General features: G+C 41.3%; 1 protein-coding gene across 1 annotated transcript in view; it reads right to left on the bottom strand.

The window, feature by feature from the left end:
• Nucleotides 1–20,785, bottom strand: part of HFM1 (helicase for meiosis 1) — an 82,262-nt gene that overhangs the window by 32,736 nt on the left and 28,741 nt on the right. Inside the window, exons 11-24 of the mRNA XM_075287178.1 lie at nt 20,191–20,342; nt 19,166–19,243; nt 18,460–18,621; nt 16,245–16,445; nt 16,074–16,162; nt 14,476–14,519; nt 14,261–14,362; nt 12,883–13,028; nt 12,105–12,199; nt 10,774–10,907; nt 10,366–10,413; nt 9,932–10,012; nt 8,637–8,728; nt 7,559–7,665 (exon numbers count right to left, since the gene is read on the bottom strand). Of these exons, the coding sequence (XP_075143279.1) occupies nt 7,559–7,665; nt 8,637–8,728; nt 9,932–10,012; nt 10,366–10,413; nt 10,774–10,907; nt 12,105–12,199; nt 12,883–13,028; nt 14,261–14,362; nt 14,476–14,519; nt 16,074–16,162; nt 16,245–16,445; nt 18,460–18,621; nt 19,166–19,243; nt 20,191–20,342 (1,531 nt within the window). The remainder of the gene's footprint in view (nt 1–7,558; nt 7,666–8,636; nt 8,729–9,931; nt 10,013–10,365; nt 10,414–10,773; nt 10,908–12,104; nt 12,200–12,882; nt 13,029–14,260; nt 14,363–14,475; nt 14,520–16,073; nt 16,163–16,244; nt 16,446–18,459; nt 18,622–19,165; nt 19,244–20,190; nt 20,343–20,785) is intronic.

Raw genomic sequence — 20,785 nt, forward strand, 5'->3', positions numbered from 1 at the left:
AAAACAAAAAAGATATTGGCATATGAGTATAGCTGTGCAATATTGTTAAAGTAATTTTTATAATCTTTATTAAACATTGTAAAGGTTGAATAAGGAGAGGAAACAGGAAAGTACTTTGTAAATCAGATTTTCAATTGAGCCATATTAATAAATGTCTGACACTCATCAAAAAATGGATCCCCAGGCGTGCAATTGGGTCACCGGGGTAGAACTGGGGTCCTGGCTTTGAATCCAACCAGGGGCAGCATCTACATGGTGCTTGTACACTCACCGGCCACTTTATTAGGTACACCATGCTAGTAACGGGTTGGACCCCCTTTTGCCTTCAGAACTGCCTCAATTCTTCGTGGCATAGATTCAACAAGGTGCTGGAAGCATTCCTCAGAGATTTTGGTCCATATTGACATGATGGCATCACACAGTTGCCGCAGATTTGTCGGCTGCACATCCATGATGCGAATCTCCCGTTCCACCACATCCCAAAGATGCTCTATTGGATTGAGATCTGGTGACTGTGGAGGCCATTGGAGTACAGTGAACTCATTGTCATGTTCAAGAAACCAGTCTGAGATGATTCCAGCTTTATGACATGGCATTGCATTATCCTGCTGAAAGTAGCCATCAGATGTTGGGTACATTGTGGTCATAAAGGGATGGACATGGTCAGCAACAATACTCACGTAGGCTTTGGCGTTGCAACAATGCTCAATTGGTACCAAAGGGCCCAAAGAGTGCCAAGAAAATATTCCCCACACCATGACACCACCACCACCAGCCTGAACCGTTGATACAAGGCAGGATGGATCCATGCTTTCATGTTGTTGTCGCCAAATTCTGACCCTACCATCCGAATGTCGCAGCAGAAATCGAGACTCATCAGACCAGGCAACGTTTTTCCAATCTTCAATTGTCCAATTTCGATGAGCTTGTGCAAATTGTAGCCTCAATTTCCTGTTCTTAGCTGAAAGGAGTGGCACCCGGTGTGGTCTTCTGCTGCTGTAGCCCCTCTGCCTCAAAGTTCGACGTACTGTGCGTTCAGAGATGCTCTTCTGGCTACCTTGGTTGTAACGGGTGGCTATTTGAGTCACTGTTGCCTTTCTATCAGCTCGAACCAGTCTGGCCATTCTCCTCTGACTTCTGGCATCAACAACGCATTTCCGCCCACAAAACTGCCGCTCAATGGATGTTTTATCTTTTTCGGACCATTCTCTGTAAACCCTAGAGATGGTTGTGCGTGAAAATCCCAGTAGATCAGCAGTTTCTGAAATACTCAGACCAGCCCTTCTGGCACCAACAACCATGCCACGTTCAAAGGCACTCAAATCACCTTTCTTCCCCATACTGATGCTCGGTTTGAACTGCAGGAGATTGTCTTGACCATGTCTACATGCCTAAATGCACTGAGTTGCCGCCATGTGATTGGCTGATTAGAAATTAAGTGTTAACGAGCAGTTGGACAGGTGTACCTAATAAAGTGGCCGGTGAGTGTATGTTCTCCCCGTGTTTTTTTTCTTCTAAAATGCAGACTGTGAGCCCCATATAGGGATCACAATGTACATTTATTTTTCCTATCAGTATGTCTTTGTAGAATGGGAGGAAATCCATGCAAGCATGGGGAGAACATACAAACTCCTTGCAGGTGTTGTTTCTGGAAGGGATTTGAACCCAGGACTCCAGCACTGCAAGGCTTCAGTGCTAACCACTGAGCCACCATGTTGCCCCCTGTTTTCCACGTGTTTGTGTGAGTTTCCTCCAGGCACTCTGGTTTCCTCCCACATGCCAAACATATACTGATAGGTAAATTGGCATACTATAAAACAACTGACCCTTGTGTGTATGAAGGATGAGAGCCTGTATGGCAGCCACTAACTCCCCTACTCCACAATACTCTGCGCTTTGAGTCCCTTGGTGGGAAAAGCGCATTACAAATGTTTGTCATTGTCACTGGCCCGATCAGAGGAGGCAGTTCTTGTTCCTAATATCGGAATGGGAGCTGAATAATAATAATAATAAATTATTATTTATATAGTAGTAACATATATCATAGCACTTTACAGATCATAGGGTTCATGTACAGGTAAAATAAGCCATTATAGGGTAATAAATCAATTCACACAATATGAATACTTCTTCTGACCCGACTGTAAAACAGAAGTCTGCTGTAAGAACTAGAGTTGGACTTACAGCTAAGTTAACTGCATGCCATCTTCTTCTATAGTGATGCCAAATGACATCACTGTACACTAAATTAAAAGAAAATGAAAAGCAAAAAACCCTATATACGGTATATATTTATTTACACACAAGTGGTACATATACTGAGATACCTCGTGGGCAGGGCCCTGTATCCTACTGTATCAGTTGACCATGATGTTAGACTATTGTACATGTTTTGTGTATTTTGTGTAAACCCCTCTTCAAATGTAAAGTAACATTATTATAAATAATAATATACAGTCCTATGAAAAAGTTTGGGCACCCCTATTAATCTTAATCATTTTTAGTTCTAAATATTTTGGTGTTTGCAACAGCCATTTCAGTTTGATATATCTAATAACTGATGGACACAGTAATATTTCAGGATTGAAATGAGGTTTATTGTACTAACAGAAAATGCGCAATATGCATTAAACCAAAATTTGACCGGTGCAAAAATATGGGCACCTCAACAGAAAAGTGACATTAATATTTAGTAGATCCTCCTTTTGCAAAAATAACAGCCTCTAGTCGCTTCCTGTAGCTTTTAATCAGTTCCTGGATCCTGGATGAAGGGATTTTGGACCATTTCTTTCTACAAAACAATTCAAGTTCAGTTAAGTTTGATGGTCGCCGAACATGGACAGCCCGCTCTCAAATGATCTGAAAACAAAGATTGTTCAACATAGTTGTTCAGGGGAAGGATACAAAACGTTGTCTCAGAGATTTAACCTGTCAGTTTCCACTGTGAGGAACATAGTAAGGAAATGGAAGACCACAGGGACAGTTCTTGTTAAGCCCAGAAGTGGCAGGCCAAGAAAAATATCAGAAAGGCAGAGAAGAAGAATGGTGAGAACAGTCAAGGACAATCCACAGACCACCTCCAAAGAGCTGCAGCATCATCTTGCTGCAGATGGTGTCACTGTGCATCGGTCAACTATACAGCGCACTTTGCACAAGGAGAAGCTGTATGGGAGAGTGATGAGAAAGAAGCTGTTTCTGCACGTACGCCACAAATAGAGTTGCCTGAGGTATGAAAAAGCACATTTGGACAAGGCAGCTTCATTTTGGAAACAAAAATTGAGTTGTTTGGTTATAAAAAAAAGGCGTTATGCATGGCGTCCAAAAAGAAACAGCATTCCAAGAAAAACACATGCTACCCACTGTAAAATTTGGTGGAGGTTCCATCATGCTTTGGGGCTGTGTGGCCAATGCCGGCATCGGGAATCTTGTTAAAGTTGAGAGTCGCATGGATTCCACTCAGTATCAGCAGATTCTTGAGAATAATGTTCAAGAATCAGTGACGAAGTTGAAGTTACGCCGGGGATGGATATTTCAGCAAGACAATGATCCAAAACACTGCTCCAAATCAACTCAGGCATTCATGCAGAGGAACAATTACAATGTTCTGGAATGGCCATCCCAGTCCCCAGACCTGAATATCATTGAACATCTGTGGGATGATTTGAAGCGGGCTGTCCATGCTCGGCGACCATCTAACTTAACTGAACTTGAATTGTTTGTCCAAAATACCTTTATCCAGGATCCAGGAACTGATTAAAAGCTACAGGAAGCGACTAGAGGCTGTTATCTTTGCAAAAGGAGGATCTACTAAATATTAATGTCACTTTTCTGTTGAGGTGCCCATACTTTTGCACCGGTCAAATTTTGGTTTAATGCATATTGCACATTTTCTGTTAGTACAATAAACCTCATTTCAATCCTGAAATATTACTGTGTCCATCAGTTATTAGATATATCAAACTGAAATGGCTGTTGCAAATACCAAAATATTTAGAACTAAAAATGATTAAGATTAATAGGGGTGCCCAAACTTTTTCATAGGACTGTATAATTATATTTCTTTAGTTACATAAACAAAACCCTCATTCCGCAAGCATATGTGTAAAATGACAAGGCGAAAATAAGCGTATGGAAGGAACATATTAGTGAGGCATGTAACAAGAAAAATAATAATAGTGTGAGCGGCACAACCACAGGGAGTAAAGGAAAGAATGGCAATGTAGAAAGGAGTGTCAGTCATATTTTAGATCTACTGACAAGGATCCTAAAGACAACAGTGATTGTAATAGGCAATATACTGTCGTGAGAAAAACAAAGTGTCCCTCATTAAAATTTATAGTTTTACTTATCAGGACATAATAAAAAAAACAATCTGGTCTTTACAAGGTCTTAACCCCTGCGTCATGCTATTACTTTGTACTGAGCGTGTAGTTTATGCTCAGCGCATTGTGTGTATTAAACAGCCGGACCCGGTAATATCTGCAGGAGATAGAAAAATGTCTAAAAAAATAAATAAAATAAAGTTTAAAAAAAAATCCTTTACAATTTATGGCCAAGTATCTCGACTTTGGTCTCGTCTGTCCAAAAGACAATGGGTGGAATTCTTAATTCCCTCTAAACCCGTTTTTGCCTAAACATGCGCCAGAAGCCCCAGTCTGTGCCACATTGTGCTAACGTGGACGGAATGGGGAGCCCTGTAGGATCTTAGAAGTAGCTGTTTCTCAGAGGATTGCATGGTCTGAATCTTCATATAGTGTTATCTTCAGATCTGGAATGCAGCTATGATCTATCTAATACAGTATTTCCCTAGTGAACCCTAAAGTGTTAGTGCTGAGGAGGCTTCAGTAGTCTTTATTCCCTAGACAAATATTACAGAAATCGTTGCTGCGTTCCAGCGACTAAACAAACATTCCTCTCTATGAAGACTGTATGGTGTACAGAATAAACACCACTGTTGCTATTTGTAGCCTGGTGGAGCATATAGGGAGGGAAGTCACACAGAAACTGTATTCAGCATCACAAAAAGTGCTGGATACAGAAACCCCTTGACAATGAGCTCAGAGTGAATAGCCAGATCTGCTGCCATGAATGAATGGTATGGGAGGCGCACAGGGAACATATGGATGCCACCCGTGTGCCAGCCTTGCACTGGCCATGTTTCCGTGGCACTGAAAGAGAGCCACGGAAGCAAGGCCACAAAATCGGACAGGGATCGGACATGTTCCATATTTTGCAGCCCGGACTGTCAGCCCACACATGTGGTCGTGTAATTCACAGTTATGTGTACAGGCCCATAGAAATGGATGAGTCAAGTGTGTTACCCAGTAAAAAGTTTGGAAGCACACTGAACAGTTATACAGTTGTCTGCAATGGGGCTTAGTCAGAGGGAATAAAACAGGGAGGAAAAACTATACAAAATCGTTCATTACTGTATTAGGAAAAGTTTTTTTTATCCTGGCAATACCATTCAATTAGGGGAGCCTTCATACTTATGTTAATCTCTTTAATTACATCCATTACAGTATCACACTGTATATATTTTTTTCTCTTCTCGGTACATACCATTCACTCCATCAGGAAATGTTTATAACTGGAGGTGCACTATATGTAGCACTGGAATGTTTTTTACTATTTCTAATATCAGCTGATCATGTTATATTGTGCACTACTACAACCTCAATAAAGTGTTTCTACCAGACAGGATTATATAAGACTCATTCTACCTGGTCATAACATTGCTGAATAGGCATTAAAGAGGATCTGTCACCAAGTACAAGTTACTAAATGCTACTTAAAATACTAAATCATTAAATGCCCCTACTGCTCAATTTGTTGTTTTTATTTTTAACCCCTTCCCGCCGATGGCATTTTTTGATTTTCGTTTTTGACTCCCCTCCTTCTAAACCCCATAACTTTTTTATTTCTCCGCTCCCAGAGCCATATGAGGTCTTAATTTTTGCGGGACAATTTTTTCTTCATGATGCCACCATTAATTATTCTATATAATGTACTGGGAAGCAGGAAAAAAATTCAGAATGGGGTGGATTTGAAGAAAAAATGCATTTCTGCAACTTTCTTACGGGCTTTGGTTTTACGGCGTTCACTGTGCAGCCAAAATGACATGTCCCCTATATTCTGTGTTTCGGTACGGTTCCAGGGATACCAAATTTATATGGTTTTATTTACATTTTGACCCCTAAAAAAAATTCCAAAACGGTGTTAAAAATTTTTTTTTCTAAAAGTCGCCATATTCCGACAGCCGTAACTTTTTTATACATAGGTGTACGGGGATGCATAGGGCGTCTTTTTTTGCGGGGCCGGGTGTACTTTTTAGTTCTACCATTTTCGGGAAATGTTATTGCTTTGATCACTTTTTATTCAAATTTTTAGCAGAATTAAAACAGTGAAAAAACGGCGGATTGCCACTTTTGACTATTTTTCCTGCTACGGCGTTTACCGAACAGGAAAAATATTTGTATAGATTTGTAGAGCGGGCGATTTCGGACGCGGGGATACCTAACATGTATATGTTTCACAGTTTTTAACTACTTTTATATTTGTTCTAGGGAAAGAGGGGTGATTTGAACTTTTAATACTTTTTATATTTTTTTATATTTTTTTTTACTTTTTTTTTTTTTTTTTTGCATTTATTAGACCCCCTAGGGGTGTTGAACCCCAGGGGGTCTGATCACTAATGCAATGCATTACAATGCTAATGCATTGCAATGCATTGCAAAAAAGCATCATCTCTTTTGCAGGCTGTATACACCAGCCTGCAAAAGAGAGAATTTGCAGACCGGCTGGGAGCCTTTAACAAGGCTCCCGGCTGTCATGGCAACGGGGGGTCGGCCCTGGAGCATGCTCCAGGAGCCGGTGATCCCTGCCAAAATGGCGGCGCCCATGCGCCGCCGGGAAGATGGCGCCTCCGGCGCCTTTGACAGCAGCGCCGGAGGGGTTAATGCCTACGATCGGTCCGGGGACTGATCGGAGACATTAGAGCCGGTTGTCTACTGCTTAAAGCAGTAGACACCCGGCGGCTATGACGGCCGCCCGGCTCCCGGGCGGTCGCCATAGTTACAGACCCGACACGCGCCGTACTATTACGGCGCATGTCGGGAAGGGGTTAAAATCCGATCACCCATTCAAAATATACAACCCTTAGAAGATTACATGTAAATGAGCTCTTATTCCCCAAGTGGGTGGGAATCTTTTTCTGATGGAAAATAAAGGATTACCAGCCATTTGGGGAGTAAGAGCTTATTTACATCTGATCTTCCCAGGATCCTATTTTTTGAATGGATGGAAAGATTTTAAACATAAAATACCAGTCTAATTGCATGAACCGCACTCCATTCACTACTACAGGGGTGCAGTTTGGGAAGCCCCTTAACAGCGAATGGAGTATCGGTTACGCAAGTCCACTGGAGCTCCATTCAGTCCCCCATTCTCTTTATTACTGAGACCCCCCTGGATCTAACACTTATCCCCTATCTTGTGAATGGGGATGGCATAACCCCTTTAAAATCGTTTTAATAATGCTGACAATTGCCAATATTACCTAATGGTTACTCTGTTTTTATCCTTATTCAATGAGTTAAGTATTTTCTTCTCGCTGGTTCTGAGTTGCACATCTGAGAATTCTTTACATGTAGATATCAATATGACCTATGAATAAGAAATCAATATTATTAACTGGTAGTTTTCTTAAAGATCTGATAAATTCAGTGATACAAAATGATAACCCATGGGACTTTTTACCCAGAGAAAAGATTCCCCTTTTGGAACACTATTCTAAAAGTATTTTTTTACATTACCGTGTTTCCCCGAAAGTAAGGCATGGGATTTTTCTTTGTAGAATTGCCTAATATAAGGCACCCCCCGAAAATAAGGCATGCCAAAAAATCATTGCAGCCGGCTGAACACTGTGAGCTGTGCTCTGTGTGCACAGGTATGCCGGCTTCTGCCTCTGCTGTTGTATCCACTGTCCCTGCTGTAAGATGAGCTGGGAGATGCCGCTGTGCATATGCTGCGGGGAGTCGGCTCTTCCAGCTGATCCCAGAGGCAGAGGCAGCAGTCATTGTACATCGTATCCTGCATATCCGACTTTGTGTCCGGTTAAAAAAAATGGTTTTGCCACGGAGAGGCAGAAGGCGCACATGGGCGGTCACTTTGCAAACCCATTCAAGTGAATGGGTTTGAAAACTGACTGCCAGATTTCCGTCTCCTGTCCAGTTTCTCGTCCAGAAGATGGAAACCTGCCGCATTGCCAAAAACGGAGACCGGGCGCAGGTGTGAACCCGCCCAAACCAGTTTGGCAGCACAGCAGGTCCACAATCCGCTGCCTGTCACAACCTCCAGGTATATGTGAAGTATGGCCCGCCACATTACAGTAAATAGCCGCTGCCGCTGGCTTGCAGTGTTCTGACAGTGAGTACAAGTTCACGTTGTTTGATTGTGTTGACTTTGGGTTTCGGTCATAATACGATTAATTGCCCAGCCCTAGGTATTGTATATTAATATGTATAGTGGTACAATAGGTACTACATTCTAATGACTATCACCCAGAATGTTATCCATGTACAGTGATTGAAGAACTTAAGTTTTACCATAGGCTAACATATTGCAAATAAATTTACCAGGTCCATCAATGTTTCTTTCCCTTGAATAGTGTTGAATAGTTTCGCTGTCTCAAAGGCAATATAGTACAAAGCCATCAGTTTACCATTTTCTAGAAAGACAAGGAAAGATTGTTAAACACCAGTATAAAAAAATTATCTTCTTATATATTGTTGGAAAGTTTTTGATTCTGGTAACAGCACATATTGTATAGCTCTTGGGGTTGTGGCATGGCTAACCAGTTGGGACCCATAGCAGTCAATTGTTGTACAATGTTCAGGAATTACCTCAATTTTACCTGCAACATCCTGCAATCATTAGCTGCCACATGTGAGCGGTGTTTCTGCTGCATGCCATTAGTGACATCGTGACCGCTCTGTGTGCCGTTACATACCTCCCAACTGTCCCGGACTCGGTGGGACAATCCCGGATTGTCGGTCCTGTCCCACGCAGATGAAAAGGGGACATTAAACTGAGGGCAGATGAAGGGGGACATTAAACGGGGAGCAGATGGACGGGGCATTAAACTGGGGGAAGATGAAGGAGGACATTAAACTGGGGGCAGATGGAGGGGGGCATTAAACTGGGGGCAGATGGAGGGGGGCATTAAACTTGGAACAGATGAAGGGGACAGATAGAGCATAACATTAAACTGGGGGCAAGTTGGAAGGGGACTGAGGGCAACTGGAGGGGAACATTAAACCGTGGGGGTAGCTGGAGGAGGTCATGTCTGCCTCTAGTTGCCTCCAGTTTAATGCTGCCGCTACGGTTTAATGTTCCCTTACAGTTGCCCCCAATTTAATGCCCCCCCCCCAGTTGCCCCCAGTTTAATGCCCCCATCCAACTAAGGCAGCACAGCTCCCATTCATGTGACTAGGGGCCAGGCTACTGGAAATTGTTGCACCACTACACAGAGAATGTCACCGTGCTTCAGAATAGATTTAGTTTTAAAACCTAGATTTTGTACGACTATAAGACACAATCATGTGGAACAATAAAGTATGCTAGAAATAACATTAGAAAGACTAGAGTGATAGCCAAAGAGTCGAAGTGTTTTATTCCTTACTTTGGCTGGTCACATCCAGATATGTGCGTCACAAGATGACCACCTTTTTAAAACAGCATGATTTCACAATATTTTGTCACAAGACATCCCAATATGTGTCTATATATGGCCATACATTGGTTGTATTGTAGCTTGCACTAAGGGTTCTGCTAGAATGTTGGAATATTGTATTGAATTGGTTGTATGAGAAACTGCAGCCTTAAAGCAAATTTGAACCACAGTTAGGGGACATTTCTCACATGCAGTTACCTGTAGGCTTAAAATTGATTTCTTCATCCATTCTTATTAATCCAACTGATGACAAATCATTCAGATTTCTTAAGCAAAGCTCTGTTATAAAACAAAATGTCCACTCTATCACCCGACACAAATATGAAGGGTTAACACGCAGTGAAGTACAGAATTGAAATATTCAACTTTTTATATTTAATTATAATTATTAAGTTAATTAATGGAATTTTTATTTTGCAATTAATAAACAATGGTGGAGACTAGTGAAAAAAATTCCAACTGCACTGGAATCAGAGGCTATTCAGAGATGCGAAGAACTAGAATTGGTGGAAGTGGCGAGAGGTCCTCTTTAAGTATATATACACAAAAGTATAAATAGGTATTGTGTAGCTATAATTAACGATACATCACAATAGATAAAAAATATAAAGTAATAAGACCGCTTGGTGTACCCTGCAGTTTAGCTTCAATTCCTATTTTATCCAATCCTTGTGGGAAACCTAAAAAATACAAAAGGTCTGTAAGATTAAGTCTGCCTTAAAGTCATTAAGTAAATACAATAAGATGTCATGATGAATTAGAACTTTAAAAATTGAGGAAAATCCTAAATTAGCAGTTATTGAAAATGACTTTAACTCTCTCCTAATATTATGAATGACCAGCTAACCCAAGACTAGACTGGATACCAACAAATATGCCTGACCTTCTGTTCCTGAATAATGATCATACTTATAACAGTCTTGCATAGAAATATATTTAGTTGTTCTCTTCATTTGATTATATGAACAAGTGTAAAAAAAAATGTAATGTTCCTAAATTTCCTTATTACGCTTATACAAGCCATGAAGATTAAGTCATACCATAGTGAGAAGGATTCTTCAATGCTCTGATGTACAAGAAAGTTGATCTTATCCACTCCAAGGCAATGTTAACATCAGTTATAGTATGTAATGTTATTTCTGCATTCAGGTGTTCCACCAGATGTCTGTGCAGGCTGTGAAAATATGAAACAAACATGATACTATATGTGGTCATTTGATAAGTTTGTAGCAAGTTTTTATTCTGCATGCTGTATCTAAGTATAAGGAGTAGAGTCTAGATGGCAAACACTGTACACCGCAGGGGGGCCTTAATCATGTTTTATTCTAGTTCTGCCCTTTCTATGTTGTGTATTCATGATGTCTCATGTGTTTTGCCCATTTTGAAGGCTTTTCTAAAGCTTTTTTAGTTTGGGAAAGTGCCAGAGCACTTGAGCCTAATTTGCTTTTTCTTGGAAATGGTACATCTACTGGACTATCCATAGGTATGATGGTACCAAGCATAATGTTCCCTATAATACACTGGGTTTGTTTGATATCAAGTTTCCTAGTGACAGATTAAAAAACCTAAAGAATTTCAGTGACAGGATTCAGTTGTGACATTTCCTGGTGACCTCCTTTAAAGAGATTCTATCATTAAAATTGTATTTTTTCTGGGTACCACGTCGGAATAGCCTTAAGAAAGGCTATTCTTCTCCTACCTTCTTCAGGCTGCTGTTCAGTATAAATCCCGGTTTTCTTCAGTATGAAAATGAGTTCTCTCGCAGCACTGGAGGCGGTCCCAATGCTGCAAGAGAAATCTCCAGCGCCGCCTCCATCTTCGTCTGGAACGTCCTCTTCGCCTCTTCTTCCAGAGCTGGGATCAAACTTCTAGGCCTCAGGGAAAGCTGACTGCGCATGCCCGCCGGCCACAAGAAAATGACCGCTTATATACTAAGTGTAAGCGGCCATTTACTTGTGGCCAGCGGGCATGCACAGTTTGAACCCAGCGCCGTAGGAAGACGCGCAGAGAGGCCGTTCCTGAATAAGATGGAGGAGGCACTGGAGAGTTCTCTCGCAGCATTGGGGACTCCCCCAGTACTGTGAGAGAATTCATTTGTATACAGACGAAAACCAGGATTTTACGGAACGGTGACCCGGAAAACAATAGCCTTTCTTAAGACTATTCCGATGTGGTAGGCAGAAAAAATACTATTTTACTGATAGAATCCCTTTAACACAGATGTTTTCTATTGGCTTACACTATTACATACATTTATTTCTGGCTGAACTTGCTGTTCGTTTTCTATACTTTCCCAAGGGTTTATATATATATTTTTGGTTATCCTATGACACAGATAACAATCAAAATACTATGCAGGATGATAACTGACCTGCTTTCAATGGTATCCACTCCATCCAGCATCTGGACATACTTCTCCTTAGTACTTAACCTTGTCAAGATTACGGCTGTGGCTGTCGTATCAAACTGGTGGCACACAGTATAAGTATTATTCTCAGCTATGTAGGATACAGTGGGTAATACTTGTTAACTTACATTCATGAAATATATCTACAAAAAGTGTATAAGGCTAAGGCCCCGCAAGGTGTGGCAGAAATGCGTTACGTTTTTCTTCTGCAGCGTTTTTGACAAAAAATCCTCTGCATACTTTTTGCTTCTATTATATCTATACGGAAAATGTCAGTTTCCATAGGTATAATGACATGCTGTGATTTACAATCATGTAACAGTTTTTACAGCATTTCCACTGATTTTTTTCTGCAGTGTGTGGATGGGATTAGCCAAAATCGCATCCAGTTTGTAGGTACAAAATACTTTGTGTTCGCAGTGTGGGGCCCTAGCCTATAAAATATCTTGAAATAGACTTTTTAGAGGTTTGTATTTAGTTGTGTCTTTTTGGTTTAAGGCAAATGTAATAATTGTTAGCGAAAAACGAAACCCTTAAGCACAAGACCGTGCCATCCGTGAAAAAGGGATGCATGGTTTTGTTTAATGGCTAAGGGTGGGTTCACAACTGTGCCCCGGTCTCCTCTTTGCAGGTCTCCGTCTTTTGCCTGAGAAACTGGATGAAACATTAGCCACTGCAATAGGATTACTGGATTATGTGTTCAGAGAGCAGACCTGAATTCGAGTATTGCAAACCTACTCACCTGAGGTCTTCCAGCCCTGCCAATCATCTGCAGAATGTCTGTCTCACTGTATTCCTGGAACATTCCCGCTGCATAGTGCAAGGTGGATTTTATGATTACCAGATGAGCTGGGAGGTTCACACCCATAGCTAGAGTGCTCGTAGTAACTAAGGAAAAAATAAAAAGCAAAAATAGATCTTAACAAACCATCAGGGTAATTTCACACAGCAGATTTTGTTGTGGGATCCCAAGCAAAATCCAACATAGAAATCGACCTGTCGGCAGCAGATAGATTTCATGCTGCCATTCACTTCAATGGAAGGTTCAGGCAGAACCCACCTAAATGTAGGGCAGGATGCCTCTTTTTTCTGTCAGCTGATTTTCTCAGGTAGTATAAAACAGAGCATTTGTCTTCCATTGAGATGAATGGGTGGTAGAGTTTTTGCGGTGGATTCTGCCTCAAAAATTCCACCATGTGAATTTACCCTAATATGACAATCTTTACATTAAAAATAATAAATAACAAGCCACAATCAGTATTAGATTTACATCTCACTGGGTTAAAGATTGTTTGGCACCTCAAGGCTCATTCATATCAAATGACTGGGAGATCAAAAACGTCTTCATTGTTCCCATTCACTGCCCAGTGTACATGCCAGCCATCAGAGAACAAACATGCAGACGCCCAGTTACAGGCTGACCTCACGGTTTATTTGGGCATGCAAACCATTTGTTCTCGGCAGCATGTTTCCCCTTGAAGAAAGGGATGTGCTGCAGACAATGAAACTGTATATTAGAATGTGACAATGGCTCTGTCACAAACGGTGACAGATATTGCTCCATGTAAATGTGCTCGTCGACTTACCATATTACAGCCATACTCACATTTATAGAACAAGGCAGTCATTACATTACATAGCCGCTATGAAACAGACAGGGTATGAGCAGTGGGGGTCAGGTTATTGGACAATTTTGGAAATAGGTCATCACTAAAAATAAAGAACTGGACAAGCCCTTGAAAGAGGCCCTTTCACCACCTCCACCAATTCTTTGTACTCTACTGATTCCAATGCAGTTGGATTTTTTTTCTCTAGCCTTTACCTTACACCTCACCGTTCCCAAGCTATCATCGTGATTAGTTTTGGTACGCAATAGGCTATTTAGGTTCTCTACTACTAATGGACAATATCTGCTCCAGCCCAGGACCACCCACATGACAATAAAGAGCCTAGTTAGAAACACCAATTACTCAAGAAAGGTCAGGGCTAGAGAAAAAAAATCCTTTAAATTTTTAACCTATGAATAAAAATGTATTATAAATCTATGTATATCTATGTATCTATGTATGTATGTAATATCTAGAAAAATAATCTTGTTCAAGTGTATAGAATGAACGTACATAGTACTGGTAAATCTCCGGCTGTGAAGGTCGCTTCAATTATTTTCCGATCTGATACATCCATACCAGCATGGTGAAAGCCCACACCATACAGCACAAGTTCTGCAATAATATGAGTAGATTAAACCAGTGAAATATTCATTATATTCAGACTTCCAGGTATAGTTAGAAGTAACATACTGCCAGTCTCAATAGTATAAGAGTCAGGAACTTACCCCGCAGTTTTGCATCTTTTACACCATTAGCAGCTTTCACAAGCCTAGCAAAATGGGAAGCACAGAAGAAAATTTAAAGCAGCAAATGAAATAAATAAGCTTGCTTCATTTAATATGTATGGGGCGTAAAGTCAACAATTTTGTAATATATCTTTATGTTGCTATCATTTATTCTCAGTTTGTTTTTACTCCTTAACTGGAGGAAATATCTCATGTTGATATCTACACAAGTCTGTTAGGTCTCCTGCATATGTCTGCAATGCGCCTGGATTTTTTGGACCATTTTACAGGCGCAAACAACAAACTCCTCAATATCAGCGTCCCATAAATATAAACGCAACCAAAAAAAAACATTTATGGAAACTCTTCATATAGAAAAAAGAGTAATAAATGAATTCAAGTAAAATACAATTAGTATCATTTCTATCTATCTATCTATCTATCTATCTATCTATCTATCTATCTATCCATCCATCCAATATATATAGAGAGAGACAGTAACAAGGAGATTGTATGAACAAGCACGCTGATAAGTAGCCTAAATAACACAGAATACCCCTCCTGGTATGACAATGTGATGTTGCCTACCAATAATAAACTCTTAAATAGGACATAAAAGAGACATAAAAGAGTCAAATACTCACCAGTGTAGTACTATGTCCCATAGAGCTAATACACAATTGTAAAGATCAGCAAATACTATACATGAAATAAATCCCCAAACCTTAATAAAGGACTAAAGTCATATATTCAAAAGGCTCAAACAATAAGAGTGAAACTTGTAGCGGTCGTTGTAACAAAGACTACAATTACACGCTAGGACAACATACATAAACAGCAGCCCCAATACGCTAATAATAATAGTGAGGTCACACTTTAAAGCAACTACATATAAAATGAACTACAACAATGTATACAGCATTAATAACTATGTATATAGTCCTACAATTAAACATCTTAAGATCAGGGATCTAATGCAAGTGCATGTACATACCAGATGCCATAATGGCACAATCAAAGGTTCCTAATACACAATGTAAAGCGAGACGGGAATGGCGCCACGCTCCATGCGCATTTCACTACAAAATAGCTTTCGTCAGGATTACAGGATGACCTGATCTTATAGCATCATAGATCCTTAGGAAGTTGTCATTTGGCTTATCTGACGCAGGGTTGAGATGGAATTTGTGAACATGATATGGTCTGGAAAATCCAGATGTATTAGAGCTAGTTCGCATGGAGTTACATGAATTCCACGTGTGCCGCTTCGGATTAGGCCCAAATGAATGGGCCTATTCAGGAGGGAGCCTTGTTTTATTTTGGCTTTTGGGGCACAACCCTAATTATGGAGCCCATTTAAGAGATAACACTGGTTTTGTTAGGGACTTATCTTCCCTTCTCCACTTATAACATGTTTGTGTGGTTATTTCAGTAACATAGTTGTTCTAAAAGTGAATTGTCTGTGATGATTGGACAGTCACACAATAGCACACTGCAAATATTGTAATCTGACCCCTTGATCTATGCCTCACATTCTGTACTTTCTCTGCCATTAAGAAATAGTCTAGTATTTTACTAATAATTCAGTAAAAACACACCTGCTTTTATGTTCAACGCTCAGGATAAAACTGGCCTCCTTTGCAAGTACAGAAGCTGCTTGCTGAACGCCTTTCCTTGTGGCACAAAACTGTGATTAAAAAAGAAATAATTAGAAAGGTATTCTAAGAGAGACAAGGGCGCATGGAAACAAATGCCAGGTTTACACTTACAACAAGCGTGGGCTTCTGATCTGAATAGGTCTGTATAACACCGGCTACCTTATAGTTAAGGCTTAGGTCAAATTTGAATTCAGTTTGGGTATTGCTGCTAGGAAATCCCAGGACTACTTTTCGGAGTTTCACTGGTCGATGAGATTCATCCATTCTCATACATATGGCAGGATTCTTTCCATCTGAAAGCCAGTCTGCGATCTAAGATGCCAAGTAGTATATACAGTAAGCTCTTTATTTGTACATAGAAAGTGAAGTCCTATTCTGGATGAATTTTATTATCATTTGTCATGCTTCTAATTGTACATTGACTATTAATAGAGGAGTCATTGTGTTATAAAGAGGGAATGTTCCCATGCTATGGTTTAATGGTTAGGTATCAAAATACTGAGCCAGAAATGTGAAAAAAATCCTTATGCAGCTTATACCATGGCCGGGCCAAAACCTTGGTGCGTTGCATTAAACTTAGGGTAAGTTCACACAGGGAGTGTTCAGGCGGATTTTGGCACCGAGTGACGCGGGGAGCCAGGTCACTCTCGGGTCGCGGCGTCCCCCTCCGGAGCAGGCTCAAATCAATGGGTCGACACCTGAGGTTGCTGCCGCGAGGTGGACGCTGCGGCTCAACGAGCCACGGAATCCACCTGAAGAAAGGGCAGCCCGCTTCTTTTTTCTGTGAGCGGCAGCATGCTGCTCACGGAAAAAAGAAGCCTGGCGGTCTCCATAGACCACCATTGTGAGGGGGCAGATTATGATGTGCATTACGTGCCATAATCCGCCCCCTCTGTGCCCGTGTGAACTAGCCCTTACAGTAGATATTTCTGTAATATAAACACCCTCACAATGGGGGAAGTTTACTTATCAAAATGCACTACAATTCTAACCTCTAGCCAGAAAGAAAAAATTTACCATATGTGATATACAGTGTGATAAGGCCTTATTCACACTGCCGTGTGGTTTCCACAATCCTAATGTCCATAAAAAAATGGCTGTGTCTGTTCCTGCAAACCCACAAATAGCACTTATTCACATGGCAGTGAATAATAGTCATGTGATGTCTGGTTTTGAAATGATCCCATGGCCATTATAGAACCCATGAGTTTCAATGGCTCTATGTCTATTTTAATGGAAAAAAATACTGCATGTCAGCTTTTTTGACGGCCTCTTTTTCATGGGCTGTCAAAAGTTGTTTTCAAAAATGGCCGTGTGACAGACGTAGCAAAAACGGCCCTTAAGTTGCTTATGCTTGTTATGGGAACTATTTGGCGTATAGTAAAGAAGTTCTGTCGATTTCTATCTATTTAGGAGACTTCATTGGATCCCTCATAGACTTGAAACCATTGTATCTGTGCAAATGGACGTCCGTGAAAACGGAGGGAAAAAAAATCAGACATGTGAATAGCCTCATAGCAAAGTACTAGTTGTAATTCAGCAGTCCAATGGCCAATAAAAATATGAGATGAGATTCACATTTATGTACATAGAGCTCATAGTAGGAGCTCTTTTTTTCTCTTAAAACAGGGGTGCCCAATACGTCGATCGCGATCTACCAGTCGATCGCGAAGGACGTATGGGTCGATCGCGGGATCGGTGTCTGCTTTTTGACAGTGCAGGCTGAGAATCATCTCCGGACACTGACAGGCCGGGGCCTTGCACTCGTTCGCAGTCAGGGCTGCCGCGGCCCCACCTGCCAGTGTCCGGAGATGATTCTCAGCCTGCGCTGTCAAAAAGCAGACACCGGAGAGCTGTCTCCTGCTCTCACACTCCGTTCTGCCCACAGGCCACACCCATGACCCGCGCCCGGCCCCGCCCACAAGAACTGGATAGTAGATCTTATCCATTGGTAAGTTTCTAAAGTAGCTCACATGCTCAAAAAGTGTGAGCACCCCTGCCTTAAAAGATCAGCCACTCACCTTTCTGCCCCCTTCAGTTTTAAATTTTCAATAATCTTACAAAACAACTTATAAAGTATGGTGCTGAATTCCAGAAAGCTTAAAGGGGTTATTCTGGATTAGAAAACATGGCTGCATTCTTCTTCTCAGGAAGTGAAATCACAGCCAATGGTCACAGGGCAATACTACAGATCAGTGGCATTGAAATGTCATTTCCAGAGAAGACAAAAGCATCCACGTTTGCTTATCCTAGACAAGCCCTTTAAATAATGCATAAATCATACAAACCTCTTCAGTGTTATAGGTTTATGGCAAATACAACTTACATCATCAGCATTCGGAATTGTTGCTGAAACTGCCACAAAACGCAGGGGTAGAACCTGTTGAGTTTTTGTAGCTGCACGAGAAAGGGAGGTGTGCATTGTTTTCATTCTGCTGACAACAACTTCAAGAGTTGCTCCTCGGCTTTCATCTTTCACTGTGTGAACCTATAAAGAGAGTAACACATTGATGTGAATATGTAGATTTACTATATATTTTAAAAATAATTATTTTCTAACTTATAGACAAAGCATATTTCTAAGGGGTGGCAAAGCCCTTCCTGTTATCTCACATGGCTTTGGGTGCTGTCCCCCATTCATCCCTGTGTACCTGGTGGAGAAGCATTGGCCTTGCAGTAAAGGAATCCACTAGCAAAAAGAGAGGAACTGCTGCAACTAGGGCTGGGTTCACACGATGTATTATGGCACGTAATGTGGTACGCAGACGGTGCGGGAGCTTTTGCGGGCTGTATACGCTCCCATTGTTTTCAATGGGAGCCGGTACTGTATACGCGGCACTATTTTGCGGCTGCCGCAAAATCACGGTCGCAAAATAGCACTGCGTATACAGTACTGGCTCCCGTTGAAAACAATGGGAGCGTATACAGCCCGCAAAAGCTCCCGCGCCGTTCACGTACCACATTACGTGCCATAATACATCGTGTGAACCCAGCCTAAGATGTCATACATATACATATGTATATATAATTACCTCATCTATAAGAAAGAGACGTACAAGCTGGACCAAAGTATTGTCCCGCCACTTCCTGGTCATACTATCCCATTTCTCCTGAAGGAAAGATACAAATCACTTATGTCATTTACATACAGAAACATTAAATTACAATTGGTTAACAAAAAAGAATTTTAGGAGATGTATGCTGTGCAATACTGAGAAACCTGGATAGACAGAATTGCTGGTTTTCGGCTAGTTAGGCTGGGTTCACATGGGAATTTTTGGACTGGAGTTTGACGCGGAATCCGCCTCAGAATCTGGTCCAAAAAAAAACGCTTCCCATTAACTTCAATGGGAGCCATTCACTTCTTTTTTTCTGCTAGCGGTTTTGTGCCGCTCGTGGAAAATAAGAGGTGACCTGCCCCTTTCTTGCTGCGGATTCCGCGGCACGACACCTCCCTCCTGATTAGGCCCATTCATTTGGGCCTAGTCCGGAGGAGAATGCTGCGACTGGATGCCGTTGCACTGCACTGGCAACCAGTTGCGGATAGCCGTTTTTCGGACCGGATTCTGAGGCGGCCTCCGCGTCAAAATCCAGCCCACAAAACCCTGTGTGAACCCAGCCTTTCACATCTCAATTTAGATAGACTGGTCCAGACTGCATGAGTTTCTGCAGCTCCTGAAACATACATTTTTTTTTTGCAGAAATTTTGCAGAGAACATAAGGGCTAGTGTCTTCCTAATCCATTCTATATACAACCGATGGAGAAGAGAGTCAGAGATTAGCAGTCATGGCCTAGTATTGTGCACAGAGCAGTGGCAACAGGTTCCTTTGGCAGCCAGTTACCTACAAAGGCTTAAGAATAATGTCTGATTTTTGAGAGTTACCGAGCTCTTTACTACTACTAGATACTGGATTTATCACAGTTTTCATAGCAATAAGAAACAAAATAAGATATAAAAATAAAGAACTAAAAAATTAAAAGGATGAATTGTTGGGATTTAAGTCCATAAGTGTCCCATCCTTATTCCTTTATTAGTCTATGCTCAGATATACTCACAGGGGTTGTCATTATAATGTGGGCATGCTGAATCTCAAACAAGTCCTCCACCTCGGTGTCTCCAGTCAGCTCCTTACACAGTAGTCCAACTGGTTCAAATTTTTCTTTCCAGTCTTCAAATCTTTGGCCACATAAAGCTTTTATAGGAGCCACTGAAATACAATACACATTATATGGAGAGTACAAAGCTATCACTGTGGTATCATTTTCAGTGCCAACAGTTGTCTAACTTACCCATTCCTCAATACATTCTCTAGGACCTCTGCCCTAGCAAAATACGTTATGTAAAGATTTAAAGAGAAGCCATTGGCTCTCCTAATATTTCTCTTTCAGTATATACGGTACTTGTATTTTCATGTCGTGTTTGGAGCATCTACTGTCACTGTGTCCTGCCATACCTCTGTTATTCCTCCTAGAACTGGATGAATCAGTTGAGGACTGGGTGTTAGGGCGGGTTCACACCAGTGCCCGATCTCCGTTTTCAGGTTTCCGTCTTCTGCCGATAGGAGACGAAGACCTGTAATTCAGTGTCTGCCGGTGAGCGCCTGTGAGCGTTTTCTGCTCTCCGCGGCCACTATGGGGCATAACACTGTGT

Source organism: Leptodactylus fuscus, chromosome 9 (genome assembly GCF_031893055.1).
Source record: "Leptodactylus fuscus isolate aLepFus1 chromosome 9, aLepFus1.hap2, whole genome shotgun sequence".
In the NCBI taxonomy this organism is placed as follows: Eukaryota; Metazoa; Chordata; class Amphibia; order Anura; family Leptodactylidae; genus Leptodactylus; species Leptodactylus fuscus.